Here is a 12,140-nt window from a genome sequence, read left to right as displayed (position 1 = left end):
CAGTGGGAATGTTTTGACTGAAGTAAAACCCTACCCTATCAGTAATCAGCATTTCAGTTTTGGGTTTTTCCCCCAGTTACTCTTGCACAACACTAAAAACTTTCGTTATATCCCCAGAGTGATGACGCCTCTTCTGTTTTCTTTGCAGCTGATCCATCTCTTTCACTCTTTTCTCTCAGAAAACCACTCAGATTCAGTCTCTGTGTATTTTCCTCTCATGGAAAAACAGTGACAGCAGAATGATATGCATATGTGAAAAACATGGCAATTCAAAATCAACAAATATCAAGCCTTCCGGTGAATACTGATGATTGCATTTCAGAGCTGCTCTCCTTTTTACAGAAGAAGTTTTCAGCTGAAAGACTTGTAACTTTGTAAAAATGATGCATGGTTAGAAAAAGGCAGATTTCATGAAACGATCTCCACGGCACTGCCCGTTCTGAATAATAAAAACATTTAATAAATATATATATTTTTTGTTGCATGATTTTCCTCATGATTGTATGCTGTAGTATACTGTTAGTTTTGGGTATTCTCTCCAACACTGCCCGGTTTTGTGCCAAAAAGTGATCACTTCATTACTAGCCCTTGAACAGGTACACACAGAAAGGTGGGGCCCCATGAAAAGCAGCACTACATGTAAATGTAATGTTAGAGCGCCCCTGCTGGATGGTTGCTGTTTGACAGCGAGAAATGCAAAGTGTTCGGTTTCCTAACATTCCTTCACCCCGATGCTCCTCCTCTCTCCTGTTGGTGCCAACTCCCTCTATCAACTTTCCTGAGACAAAAGCTCCTTTTGTGGCGGTGGAAAAACAACATGGCAGAATTTGCCGTCCAGTCCGAAGGAAGAAGCGAGGGGATTGTGGTAATTAAATTAGGGGGCTGACGGGGAAGGGACAAGTGTCGAAGAAAAGCGTCGCTCGTGTATGGATGCACAATTTGCGCAGGCAGACAACTTTGCGCGCCTTGCAGATTGCTTAAAGTCACATGCGCTTCTGGTGCAAACAAGATAAAACTCGTACCCGCTGTTTTTCTCCTTGTAGTACAGCAGAAACATGATGTTTGCGTTTATCTCCCCCCCTGCAGATTAAAGATGACTGGCCAGGCTACAGTTTAGATCTCTTCAGCTATCCAGCACACTACTCCGGAGATTTAGACTGTGTCATCATCCCGCATGGCGTGATTATGGACAGGTACATGGCTACAACTGGGAAGTCGCTTTCTTTGTTCTTTGATAAAATCGTGCATCAAGGAAGTAATGTTCCCATATGCTTTTGCACGGGGGCTGCATAAAAGCCTTTGTACAGTTTCTGGGGAAATCCAGGGGATATCATGCACAGATTATGCGATATGAACTTGACGGAGGTTTTGGCATGCTTTTATTGAAATGAATCCTGGTAAAGCTTAGAAATTCCCCAAAGAAACAAACAAAACAAATAAAAAACCACAGCTCCCCAATGAAAGCTCAAATCCCACAGTAACTCCCCGCGTGTATTCATACTTTTTTGGTAAAAAGAGAAAAGCCAGCAGGAGTTCAATCATACTTTGTTTTAAATAGTACTTATTAACTTCTGTATGTCTATAAAAGAAATCAGAAAATGAATTTTTAATTAAATAATTAGTGTTTTTGTCACGTGACACAAAGCTTTTTATCTTACTGTAAAACACAAAAGCTCTGTATGTGGGTTTGTTTATGTTTCTGCTACCTGCCGTTACACGATCAGGAGCCGAATAACCAAACTTGGCACACGGGTACATTTTATGCACCTGAAGTTTTTAATCTATTACCGATATCATGACATCATGATGTTTCCCAGCAATCGTCTAACAAAGGTCTAAAATGATCTGTTCTTAATACCCGTGCACTAACAGAACTATGTCAGTTTTATGTAATAACAGTAGTTGTAATTTATATCTACAAAAGAGGTTCTCTGGCAACCAGCTAGCAATGGGCTCAAATCAACCATTTTTAGAATTTACGCACGTAGAACACCTTATGATTATCATTTCATGTCAAACAGCATGAGCGGGCGGAACAGTACTGAAGCATGGGCATGTACTACTATGTATAGTTGTGGTCAGATGTTTAAACAAGTTGCTTAGGCATAGAATAAAAAGTGCAGTAGGAATGTGCGTGCGACTGGCTGAATAAGCGTTTTAGGTGCTCAATTAGTGTCAAAAAGTGCTTTGCCAGTAGTCAGTTTAAATCACATGTGAGCCATCTGTTTTTCTTTCTTATAAAATATTTAAAACATTTATTTAAATGTAGTAAACGGTTAATCAATCAGTTTACCTGTCTTTGCATATTTAACCAGAATTATTCAATATGGTGAAATAATAACACAAAGCTAAACAAATTTAAACATCACATATGGTTGTGGACCGACAGGGATTTCAAAACTGTCTTAACTGACGAGAAAAGAGGTCTTTTAGAGGTAATTCACCTTTTCTTCATTGTACACAGAACAGAACGTCTCGCTAGAAACATCATGGATGACCTGGGGAACCACGCCATTGTGGTCCTGTGCGTGCTGAAAGGAGGTTACCAGTTTTGTGCCGACCTGGTGGACAGGATCAAGGACCTTAGCCACAACTCCAACCGCACAATCCCCATGACGGTACACTTCATTCGTCTCAAGAGTTACTTGGTGAGCTGTTGCCCACTCCAGCAAAGAAAGCTGACAGTTTATCTTGAGTGGCATTTGTGTGAGAAGTGGAAAGCATTTTCACGCTCAAAAGTATCACCTGTGAGTTTAGAGTTAGTCACAAGATGTGTATTATTTTTCATGCATTAGAACATTGGTGTCTTCCTCTAACTTTGCCTTGAAAGTGCTGTTATGATTTGATGTGATTGCTGACAATTTTTTTTAGCTGTGAAGTACTGCTGGTGAGATACCCTCACTGGCCACTTTATTGGGTACACCTTCAAGCTACACAGGGTTAAACTTCTCTGTGGAGAATTATTCCCTGTTCTTAGATGACGAAGGTGGCACCCGGTGTGGTCTTCTGCTGTGACAGCCAATCTGCTCCAGGGTTCAGTGTGATGTGCATACAGATATATCTGAGTTACTGTTGCCTTTCTATCAGATCAATGAAGTCTCTCCTCTGACCTCTGGCATCAACAATGCATCTTCACGCAGAGAACTGGCACTTACTGAATATTTTCTCTTTTTTGGACAATTCTCTATGAACCCTAGAGATGGTTCTGTGGGAAAATCCAAGTAGATCAGCAGTTTCTGAAATACTCAGACCGGTCTGGCACAGTCACAGCCAAGCTATGCTCAGAGTCACTTAATTCCTCTTTTATCCTTATTCTGAAACTCGATTTGAACTTCAGCTGGTCATTTTAACCATGTCTACATACATAAAAGCTTTGAGTTGCTGTCATGTGATTAGTTGATTATATCTGAGTTAATGAGGAATTGAACAGATATACCTCATTAAACAAGTTGAGCTGGTTCGGGCATTGGACTTGCATGCCTCCTAGAGGTGGGAATCACCATACATCCCACGATACAATATTATCACAATACTTAATGCACGATACGATATTATTGCGATTTTTTAAAATATCTGCGATATTCAGATTCTGTACATAAAAGTAAACTTTATCAATATTCATTTTATCTAATATCAAAGTCTCGCACTCAGTCTTTCTCTCATTTCAGTCAGTTTTATTGTTGACAAACTGAACGGTTTGTATTACAGTCTAGTCCAACTTAACTGAATGCAACCATCTGGTACAATTATAGCTATTCTGAACTATGCAATTTATGAAAACTATGCAGCCCCTTCAGCAACTGAAGAATTTGAAAGTAAATTAAAACAAAATATAAATTTACATTAAATAAAAAAGTTTTGAACTTAATTAAAATAAAACATGTCTTAAATTAAAATAAGTAAACTGTCATGTTTATTGCTGCCAAAAAAAAGTTAAACACATTTGGACAGTGAAGGAATGTCAGGATTCTTGCTCAGAAAAAGGAGCTGATCAACATGCTCTGAAGTCAGAGCACAAAAACTTTTTTTGTAACAAAATATCGATTTCTGCTGTCCCTGTATCGATACATTATTAGCAAACAAAATATCACGATACTACACAGTATCGATTTTTCCCCCCACCCCTAATGCCTCCTGGGTGAGGTGTTTTTTCAGCCATGTCCAAATGAGATGAAGCTCCAGGATAGACTCAGTGCATTCTTGAGAGATCATATCTCTTATAGATAGATGAATGGATAATTGAAAATATTTCTCCTGTATTTTATGTCCACAGAATGACGAGTCAACAGAGGATCTTCACATCCTCGGAGGAGAGGACTTGTCTTTATTAGCTGGAAAGGTAAGATTTTCATTATCATTGAGACGTCTGAGCCTTATGATGGGCCCTGCTTTTGTAAAAATAGGTAGCATGGAGATGGTGATTGTTGATAGACAGCAGCCTCAAGAGGGCACCCTTCCCCCTAATGTGCTGTTTGCCTCACTTCAGTGAATGAGATCAAAGATGGCAGTTTCTGACACACCTAGCGCTGATCACATGCCAGCTATGACAAAAGGTTTATTCCATTTTATCTCAAGTGAAGCAAAATGTATGGTGTAAATTGGAGGCCATACTGAGTGCGTACCTCGGTAGATCAAGGGGATGACAGATTTACTTAACACAGTCCCTCTTCTACGGCTCGTCGTGTTATCCTGTAATTAGAGATGGTAGCTCACAGAACTCGAGTGTGTGTGCAGGCTGTTGCCAGCCTTTGATAGTGCATGCCACCTAACAAAGGGTCTCAGTGAAACAGTGCAGACTTGTGGTGATGACAGTCACCTTATTATAAAGAGTTGTAAAATCATTTCCAGGATTGGAAATAAGAAAAGCAAAACTTTTAGATGCTTTCATCCTGTTTTCTTGTAAAATACATATATACATAATTGTATATATGACAAAGAAAACATTTTATTTGTTTGTTTACAGCAGGTTAGGAAGGACTCAATCTAACATTAAAGGCCCTGATTACATGACATGTAACTAGTTTGATTTAGAAAGAATAATCAGCACTGATTACAGCATGATGGGGTTCTGTGACGGCAGCAGATCATTCATAGTGCTGAGTGACCACTAGAGGTATTATTAAAGTGAAATTAAACCAAACTAAAACATTTTAGTCAACTAAAACAAAAATAAAAGCAACAAATTAAAAAATATTAAAACTATCTGAAACAATATTGTGAACTTTGAAAACTAACTGAAATAAAATTAAAAGTATAGAGGAAATACCCTTAGTTTTAGGTTGGTAAAAATGTAGTTACAACATGCCTGATGAGGCGTTGATGGATGTCTTTAGATGTCCATGAGACAGTGAGTCAACTGCTTTCAAATGGTTTTGTGTTTTTATTGTAATACCTCTGCTGATTTGCCCAAATCTTGCCTTGGACATGTGCCCACCATACAATGGTGAATACAAAGATGGAAACTAACACTGAAACTAATTCAGACTAAAGTAAAAGTAAACATTTTATACAATAAAAACTAAACTGAAACAAGAAACTAACTGAAAATAAGCAGAATTCAAAACAAAAAATTGAAATAAAAACTAATGAGAAAATATTTGTGTGCTTATATTCAATCTGGAAAGTCCTAAAAGGTTCAAAGACTATTCAGCAGGGAAAGTGGCCTAAATTACACAATTAAATAAAGAAAGAAAGAAAAGAAAAAGACAGACAAGATGAGCCTATAGAGAGCACACAGCACTCCTCTTAGCATTAAGTAAATGTGTTTGGCATAACAGAGCATTCAAACCACATTTCTGTTTACTAAATCTGGTTTATTAGAAAAAAATTAATAAATAAAACCGGCCTAAATTCCAATTTTCACCAGAGATTTGAACCATCTCACAATTATGTGAGCTCTGCTGTTCATACCCATATATTTCTTATAAAAGAATCTGTGTACAACCTTTTTGCCAAGTAAGCAGCTTTAACTCCCACTCACACACACACACGTGCACATATCTATGTAAGCATACAGAGGGATGAATCATTAACCGTTACTATGGGAGTTACAAGTCAGCAGTGGTATTTTTAGATAATTAAAGTCAGCTGATATGAACATTCACAGTCATACGCATACCTCAGCAGTACATGCACACAGTAGCCAGGTGCCTAAAACTTGAATAGGATATGAGGTAGTAGGCTTGACTCACTGCTTTCCTCACAGAATCTTTAGTGTGCTTGTGAAATCCCTGAGCTCACTGTGACGTGCTGCTAATTTTTGTCCCAGGTCCTAACAGAATGAGGTGATGCTTTCCAGGAAGAGGTTACCTAATTGTTTAACAGTGTACACATTACTGTTCATTTGCTTTTTGACCTCCCTGAAATGTAGTTTTCAGACAGTGAGCTTTACATATCTTGTATAGCTCATTGCTTTTGCATTTCTCCAGGGTTTAGTGCGCTCTAAATAAATCTGGATGAATAATGATTCCTAAACAAAGCACGACTGCACCCTCGGATGAACCCTTTGTTTAAAAAAGTGGAGTAAACTCCGGCAGTTAGAGAGTTTCACTTTTCATCGTGTCCTAGCTAAGTTGAAGCGAAGCCCAGATAGCGGCTCTTAATAAAGACACTGCCCAGTCGTCTTCAGTTTATTAGACAGACATTCGCAGAATTTCAGCTATTTCTGTGCGACATTCAGGGCAGCGCTGCAGGAACATAGCTTTCCAATCTGGATTAGGATCATTCGTTTAGCTGAATCACTGATATCATAAATGCAAAGAGTCTCGCGGATGTAGTGTATGAAAAAATGTGGTTGGTTTAGCTGATATTGGCCATATTTCAGTACTTCTGCTTTTATTTCAGCTGCAGCCTGATCATTTCCTGAAACATTATTTGTCAGTTGGTTTTGTTTTGCACTTTAGAACACAACAAAGTGTATTTCTCTGTTTATAATTAATTGCTTCTTAAATCACCTCTAAATGGCTTTTGTCTTTTTTTTAAACGTGTGAGTTTTAGTCTTGGAGTAAGTGTGGAGCAGATTATCAGTTTTCAATCAAGAGTAATTGTTTGTTCCTGCCCTCTCTTTTCTCCTCGACATGCTCGCTCCATAAGAATGTTCTGGTTGTGGAGGTGAGTCAGCCATGTTTTTGCTACTCTGCTTTTCCCCGTGTTCACCAAATGGACCTTATTGTGTTCCTTGTTGTTGTTGTTGTTGTTGATGATGATGTTTTCCAGGTCAGGAAAACTCATTTAAAATTTTTATCTTCTTCTTGAAGGTCCTGAATTCAACATGAGGACACTTTTTAATTGCCTGACCCATATTTGAGAAACCAAATAGATTTATTGCTTTGTGTGTGTGTGTGTGTGTGTGTGTGTGTGTGTGTGTGTGTGTGTGTGTGTGTGTGTTTTTTAACTAACATCATTGAAAATCTTGCCTTGCCCTACATACTGGAATAGGTGCACTGCAAAAAAATAAAAAGGAAATGTAGGCCTGCAGTCATCATCGTGGGCATTCATGATACTTACTGTAAAAAGATTGTAGGAGTAAACATTTTGAAACAGCTCCCTTTAGTCAGTGCACAACTGTGTGTGACAGGGAACTCGCAATCTGTGGCCGCTTCAGCTTTAAGTAATATTAAAATCTTTATTGTGTGTCAACGTCATCGGGATAAAGCAAGATGGAAAGACTTAGCGTCTCATAAAAACCAATACATTACATCAGGTGCGTCACATTGTACAGGAAGTAACAGAGTTAAAAGGAAATAAAAAGTCAAAATCAGGAAAGGCTCTAAGGAGGTCGATGACTCAGCCGACAGGATTTCCACAGGCAGAATTTTCCATATTTATAAGACATAGATACTGCTGTGTACTTGTTATGCAATTGCATTTTTAAAAAGACAACCTTGTCTTAGTTTTGACTTGTGCAGTGGGTTGGTCAGTAAAAAACCCTTTTTGCTATCAGTATTGTAAAATGGCAGTCATCACTCCATGGTATTTACAAGGGGTAAAATACAAGCACTGATAGATAGTAATGACTTTAATACTAACGCACTGAAACACACAAGGTTACAAAATGTTTCACTAGATACGAGAGAGATAGGAGAATACTTTAAAGAAGTGTACATATCCCAACAAACAGTACCTACAAATACACACAGGTACCGATTTTCAGTGATATCAACTTTAATATCAGGAAATTAACTAAGCGTATATATATTTTCTTCCTCTCTTTTTTGCCATATTTTTCAAGTAACCTGTGTTTGACAACAGCATAATAAAACTGGAAGTTCTGTTTTTTGTGCCCCCCCCCCCCCCACCTCCCATATGGCCACCCCTATGAAAAAATTCTGGAGACGCCCCTGCGTGGAGCAGTTAAAAGACCCGGATCAGGTGATCAGAGATCAGGTGATATAACACCTCAGCAGGCCATGCAGGGCTTTGTGATTGATAAAAATCTGCAGTGTGGTCTGAATTTCACTGGGAGCCAGTGAAGGGAAGCAAGTGTGTAGTTCGGGGCTCACAGCAAAGGATTTTAGCGATATTTCTTAGATGACTGGATGAGCTTAGAGACATGAGATTCAAAACTCAAACACCTGTCAAAAGTAATACCAACGTTTTGAGCACAGGATTTGGCATTATTGGCAAGTGCAGCCAATGTAGTGACTGACCTCTGTATAGAAACCCCACTTTTACCAGGACTGTGATAATAAAGTATTTATAAAGCATTCACTGTGGTAGTGAGAGGCTCTTGAGCTGACTTGACAGAAAACAGATCATACTACATCATAATAGTTATTTTGTGTAAGGAATTTAAATATGGGTCATTTAATTTAAATGAAATGAGAGAAGGAAACAAGCAAAGTGCATTTAAAAATAAGTAAAATAGGTTTTAAAATCTTAAATTCCTGCAGTATTATAATTAGGCTAAGGCTGTTAGTCTGTTCTGGCTCATATTCAGTGACAGATGAAAAATGTGTGAGGACAGTCACACATTTCACATATTTGTAGTGCGTACTGACCAGCGGCACACTGACATGATCGAGCGTACTGTTGTGGCTTTGGTTCGCCTCAGCGTTTGCCTACATCGTAGAGCAAGAGGTCAGATGACGTTTTTTTTTTTTTTTGATTGAATATCACATGTTTGTGTTTAAATTCCTCTTTTCAGTGAATTCAAGTAATTCCTAGTGAATGCTTGTAAACAGTTGCGTAATTTGAGTACAGTGTGACACTGACTGCACTTAGTTTCTGTATCACTTCTAGTCCAGAGAAAGAAGAATTGAGTTTTTGTTCTTTTTTTTTCCTCACTGCCATGTTATTACTTTCTCAGTCCAGTTTCTACATCTTCCACCCCCACCCTCACAGGGCATTGTAGGCACCGGAAAGACGATGAAGACTCTCCTGAAGCACGTCGAAGCCTTCGGGCCCAAAATGATCAAAGTAGCAGGGTAAAGCCGCCAAACAAAACCAGCTCAATTTCCTGCTTTGCGAATCACTGTTTTCCCCTTTCAGTTGAGACACACACACAGACACACAGAGAGGCAAAGACTAACATTGTGATGCAGATCTCAGGTACCGCAGGTTTTTTTGAAGTGACGCTGTCTCCTGAGACGGTTTGAGTCGGCTGTTGTAAATAATGTCTGCTTTTGTTCCCCTCAGATTGCTGGTGAAGAGAGTGCCGCATAGCTCAGCATGTGTTCCTGACTGTACGTACCTGACCAACCCTTTTATGGCTCAGTGAGTCATTCACAGTTAAAAAAATTGTTGCATTTGCCGAGTCCCAAACTATTGGAAATATTTGCCTTTGTCGTTTTGTGCTTTCAGATGTCGGCTTTGAGATACCCAATCGTTTTGTGGTTGGATATGCTTTAGACTACAATGAGTATTTTAGAGATCTCAGTGTAAGTCACTGTCTGGCTTCTTTCTTTCTTTCTTTTTTTTTTGACGACTGTATTGGGAATCCAGTAACACAATAAAGACCTGTGCTTTGGTGCTTCTTTTAGCACATTTGCGTGATCAGCGACACCGGGAAGATGAAATATAAGATTTAAAGAGAGGGCCGGCGATAGAGGCGACTGTCGAGCAGATGTCATCGGACAGCAAGCCCAGACACTTCCTGTGAGATGCCATTGACTTACAGCTGCTATGGTGACATCTGATCCCAATCATGCCTGCGTTGTTATAACATTCCTGGTTCCGAACATGTTAACATTTTTAACAACACACACTGCAACATTTAACTGGAGATTTGAACACAAAAAGCGCATGCTTGAGGATAAGTCGGAGCTTTGTTGCTTTGACACAGGTGATTCAGGTTTAAAACGTGTAGTGTTAAGTGGGGGGAATGCTGTTCTAACTCTATATCTAAAGCATCCAATCATCCCAGGTGTACTGCTTCTTTTATGAAATGTAAAGCATTCAATAACCACTGCATGTGAGGAATACCAACAAAACCTAAAATGAAAGGAAGTTGGGTTTTTTTTAATTTGTTCTCCACCTGTGCGATGCCTTTTTAAAGTTTCATCTGATTTTCCATCACTTTTAACACACAGGGGAGAAACAGTTCAAGTCTTGTCAACACTAAGTGCCATTACTACCTCCTTTGTGTGTGTGTTTGCTTGTTTTTTCACTTGCTGTAGAGTACTTTTGTCATTTCTCTGTATCAGTTTATGTTCTAACATACAATAAAATGTTTTTTTAAGATTTCTGCATTCTACTATTAATGTTCCCACATGATTTTATGAATGAATGTTTTTAGTACTAATTGATTTACAATGGTTCCTTGGCTGAGCTATGAATATAAAGAAGACCTTGTGTAATATGTTTCTTAGGCTGATGATATACAAAAGGGGCTTGGAGTCTTTTTCTTTTTTTCATATGTCTTTTTAATGGTGTTGAGCTTCTCTTAATTTTATGGAAAACTGGCACCTATATAGGCCCTGAAGTAGCAAAGCTTTAAACCAAAAGCATCCTGAAACATCAGGTTGCCATTGTTTTGTTTTAAAAAGGGGGTTTTAACTGTAAGTGAACTTACAAAATGAACAAAAGAGAGCTCGTTGTGCTGAGCTGCTGTGCTCTTTGTATGCACTTGACATGTGACTCCCTTTGCTTAAGCACTGAGCACAACGTGCCATAAAGAAAACCATCTCTTGGGACAGTGAATAGACTTTGCCTTTTTGACTCACCAGACCTCCAACAGTGATAAAGTAAGAGCTACAACTGAATTACATTATTGCAACCCCTAAATTTGTAGTCAGTACTTTTTACAGTAGTGGAAGAAGTAGTCTGATCTTTTTCAGAAGCAAAAGCAGCAATGCACCACTGTAAATATTCACAATTACAGAAAAAGTTCATGTATAATATCTTACAATTGGATGTCAATAGCATTTCTCAGTTTACTATGGACCAAACTTCAATATAGTTGTAATATTTTAAAGCGGGGGTGTCAAACTACCTTTAATTAACAGGCCACATTCAGCCCAATATAATCTCAAGTGAGCTGTGTAGTCCAGCTAAACAAATGCACAAAAACCTTTTAATATAAATGTGTGTGACATAAATATGTGTTTATATCAGCATTACATGTCTGAAAGAATTAGTGCAATTTCAGCACTATGGGTGCATGGGTGCTACATGTGCATTACACATCACATTGTAATAAAAAATGTTTTTGGATCTAAATAACTACAGGCTTTAGTGCAGCTGACTTTAATGGAGGCTGAAATGAGTGATTTCTCCAGAATTACAAAGTCATACAAACGGAAACTAAAAATAATTGAAAAAAACCCCCCCAACATTTACAATACACAATAATAAACAATATAGTTATTTTAAAAAAATAAATAAAATGAAGTTAATAACAGTACAATACTGGTACTGTGTAAGAGAAAAGCTCAAATTGCATTAATAAATAATATGTACACCATAAATCTAAGAAAAACAGCTGCTTGAAGATATAATGCTAAGTATTTAGGTTTTATATCAATTTTCAGAGCTGATATATCCCACTTGGACCCACTGAAAGTAGAACCGGCTGGACAGGACAGCTTTGTGAAATTCTCCTCCCTAACTGACCTCTGTAACAAAAGCTGCCAGTCCCAGGAACAGGTGGCTCCTTATGTTGGAGAGGCATAAAAGGGGCATTTGTCAGGGGCCCGAGAATC

General features: G+C 38.4%; 1 protein-coding gene across 4 annotated transcripts; it reads left to right on the top strand.

The window, feature by feature from the left end:
* The first annotated feature begins 735 nt into the window (after window positions 1–735).
* Window positions 736–10,663, top strand: prtfdc1b (phosphoribosyl transferase domain containing 1b). Of its 4 annotated transcripts, none has more exons than XR_015126111.1 (9): window positions 736–865; window positions 1,087–1,193; window positions 2,465–2,648; window positions 4,274–4,339; window positions 7,093–7,110; window positions 9,343–9,425; window positions 9,637–9,714; window positions 9,802–9,878; window positions 9,981–10,663. XR_015126111.1 is itself a non-coding variant. In XM_086272433.1 (9 exons), exons 1-9 carry the CDS (start codon window positions 818–820, stop codon window positions 10,026–10,028), a joined length of 678 nt encoding a protein of 225 aa, XP_086128559.1. In that variant the 5' UTR covers window positions 736–817; the 3' UTR covers window positions 10,029–10,663. The 4 variants fall into 4 exon arrangements, 2 of the variants coding, with proteins under 2 accessions (XP_086128559.1, XP_086128560.1); XM_086272433.1 differs by having other exon boundaries at window positions 9,637–9,683; XM_086272434.1 differs by lacking the exon at window positions 7,093–7,110 and having other exon boundaries at window positions 9,637–9,683.
* The last annotated feature ends 1,477 nt before the right edge of the window (window positions 10,664–12,140 follow it).

This window comes from Aulonocara sp. 'chitande type north' Nkhata Bay, linkage group LG18, assembly GCF_057382095.1.
Source record: "Aulonocara sp. 'chitande type north' Nkhata Bay isolate Kocher_YH1m ecotype deep benthic linkage group LG18, A_spYH_male_GT1.1, whole genome shotgun sequence".
Classification (NCBI taxonomy): Eukaryota; Metazoa; Chordata; class Actinopteri; order Cichliformes; family Cichlidae; genus Aulonocara; species Aulonocara sp. 'chitande type north' Nkhata Bay.
The sequence above is the reverse complement of the archived record's forward strand: the minus strand, read 5'-3'. Positions and strand labels throughout refer to the sequence as shown.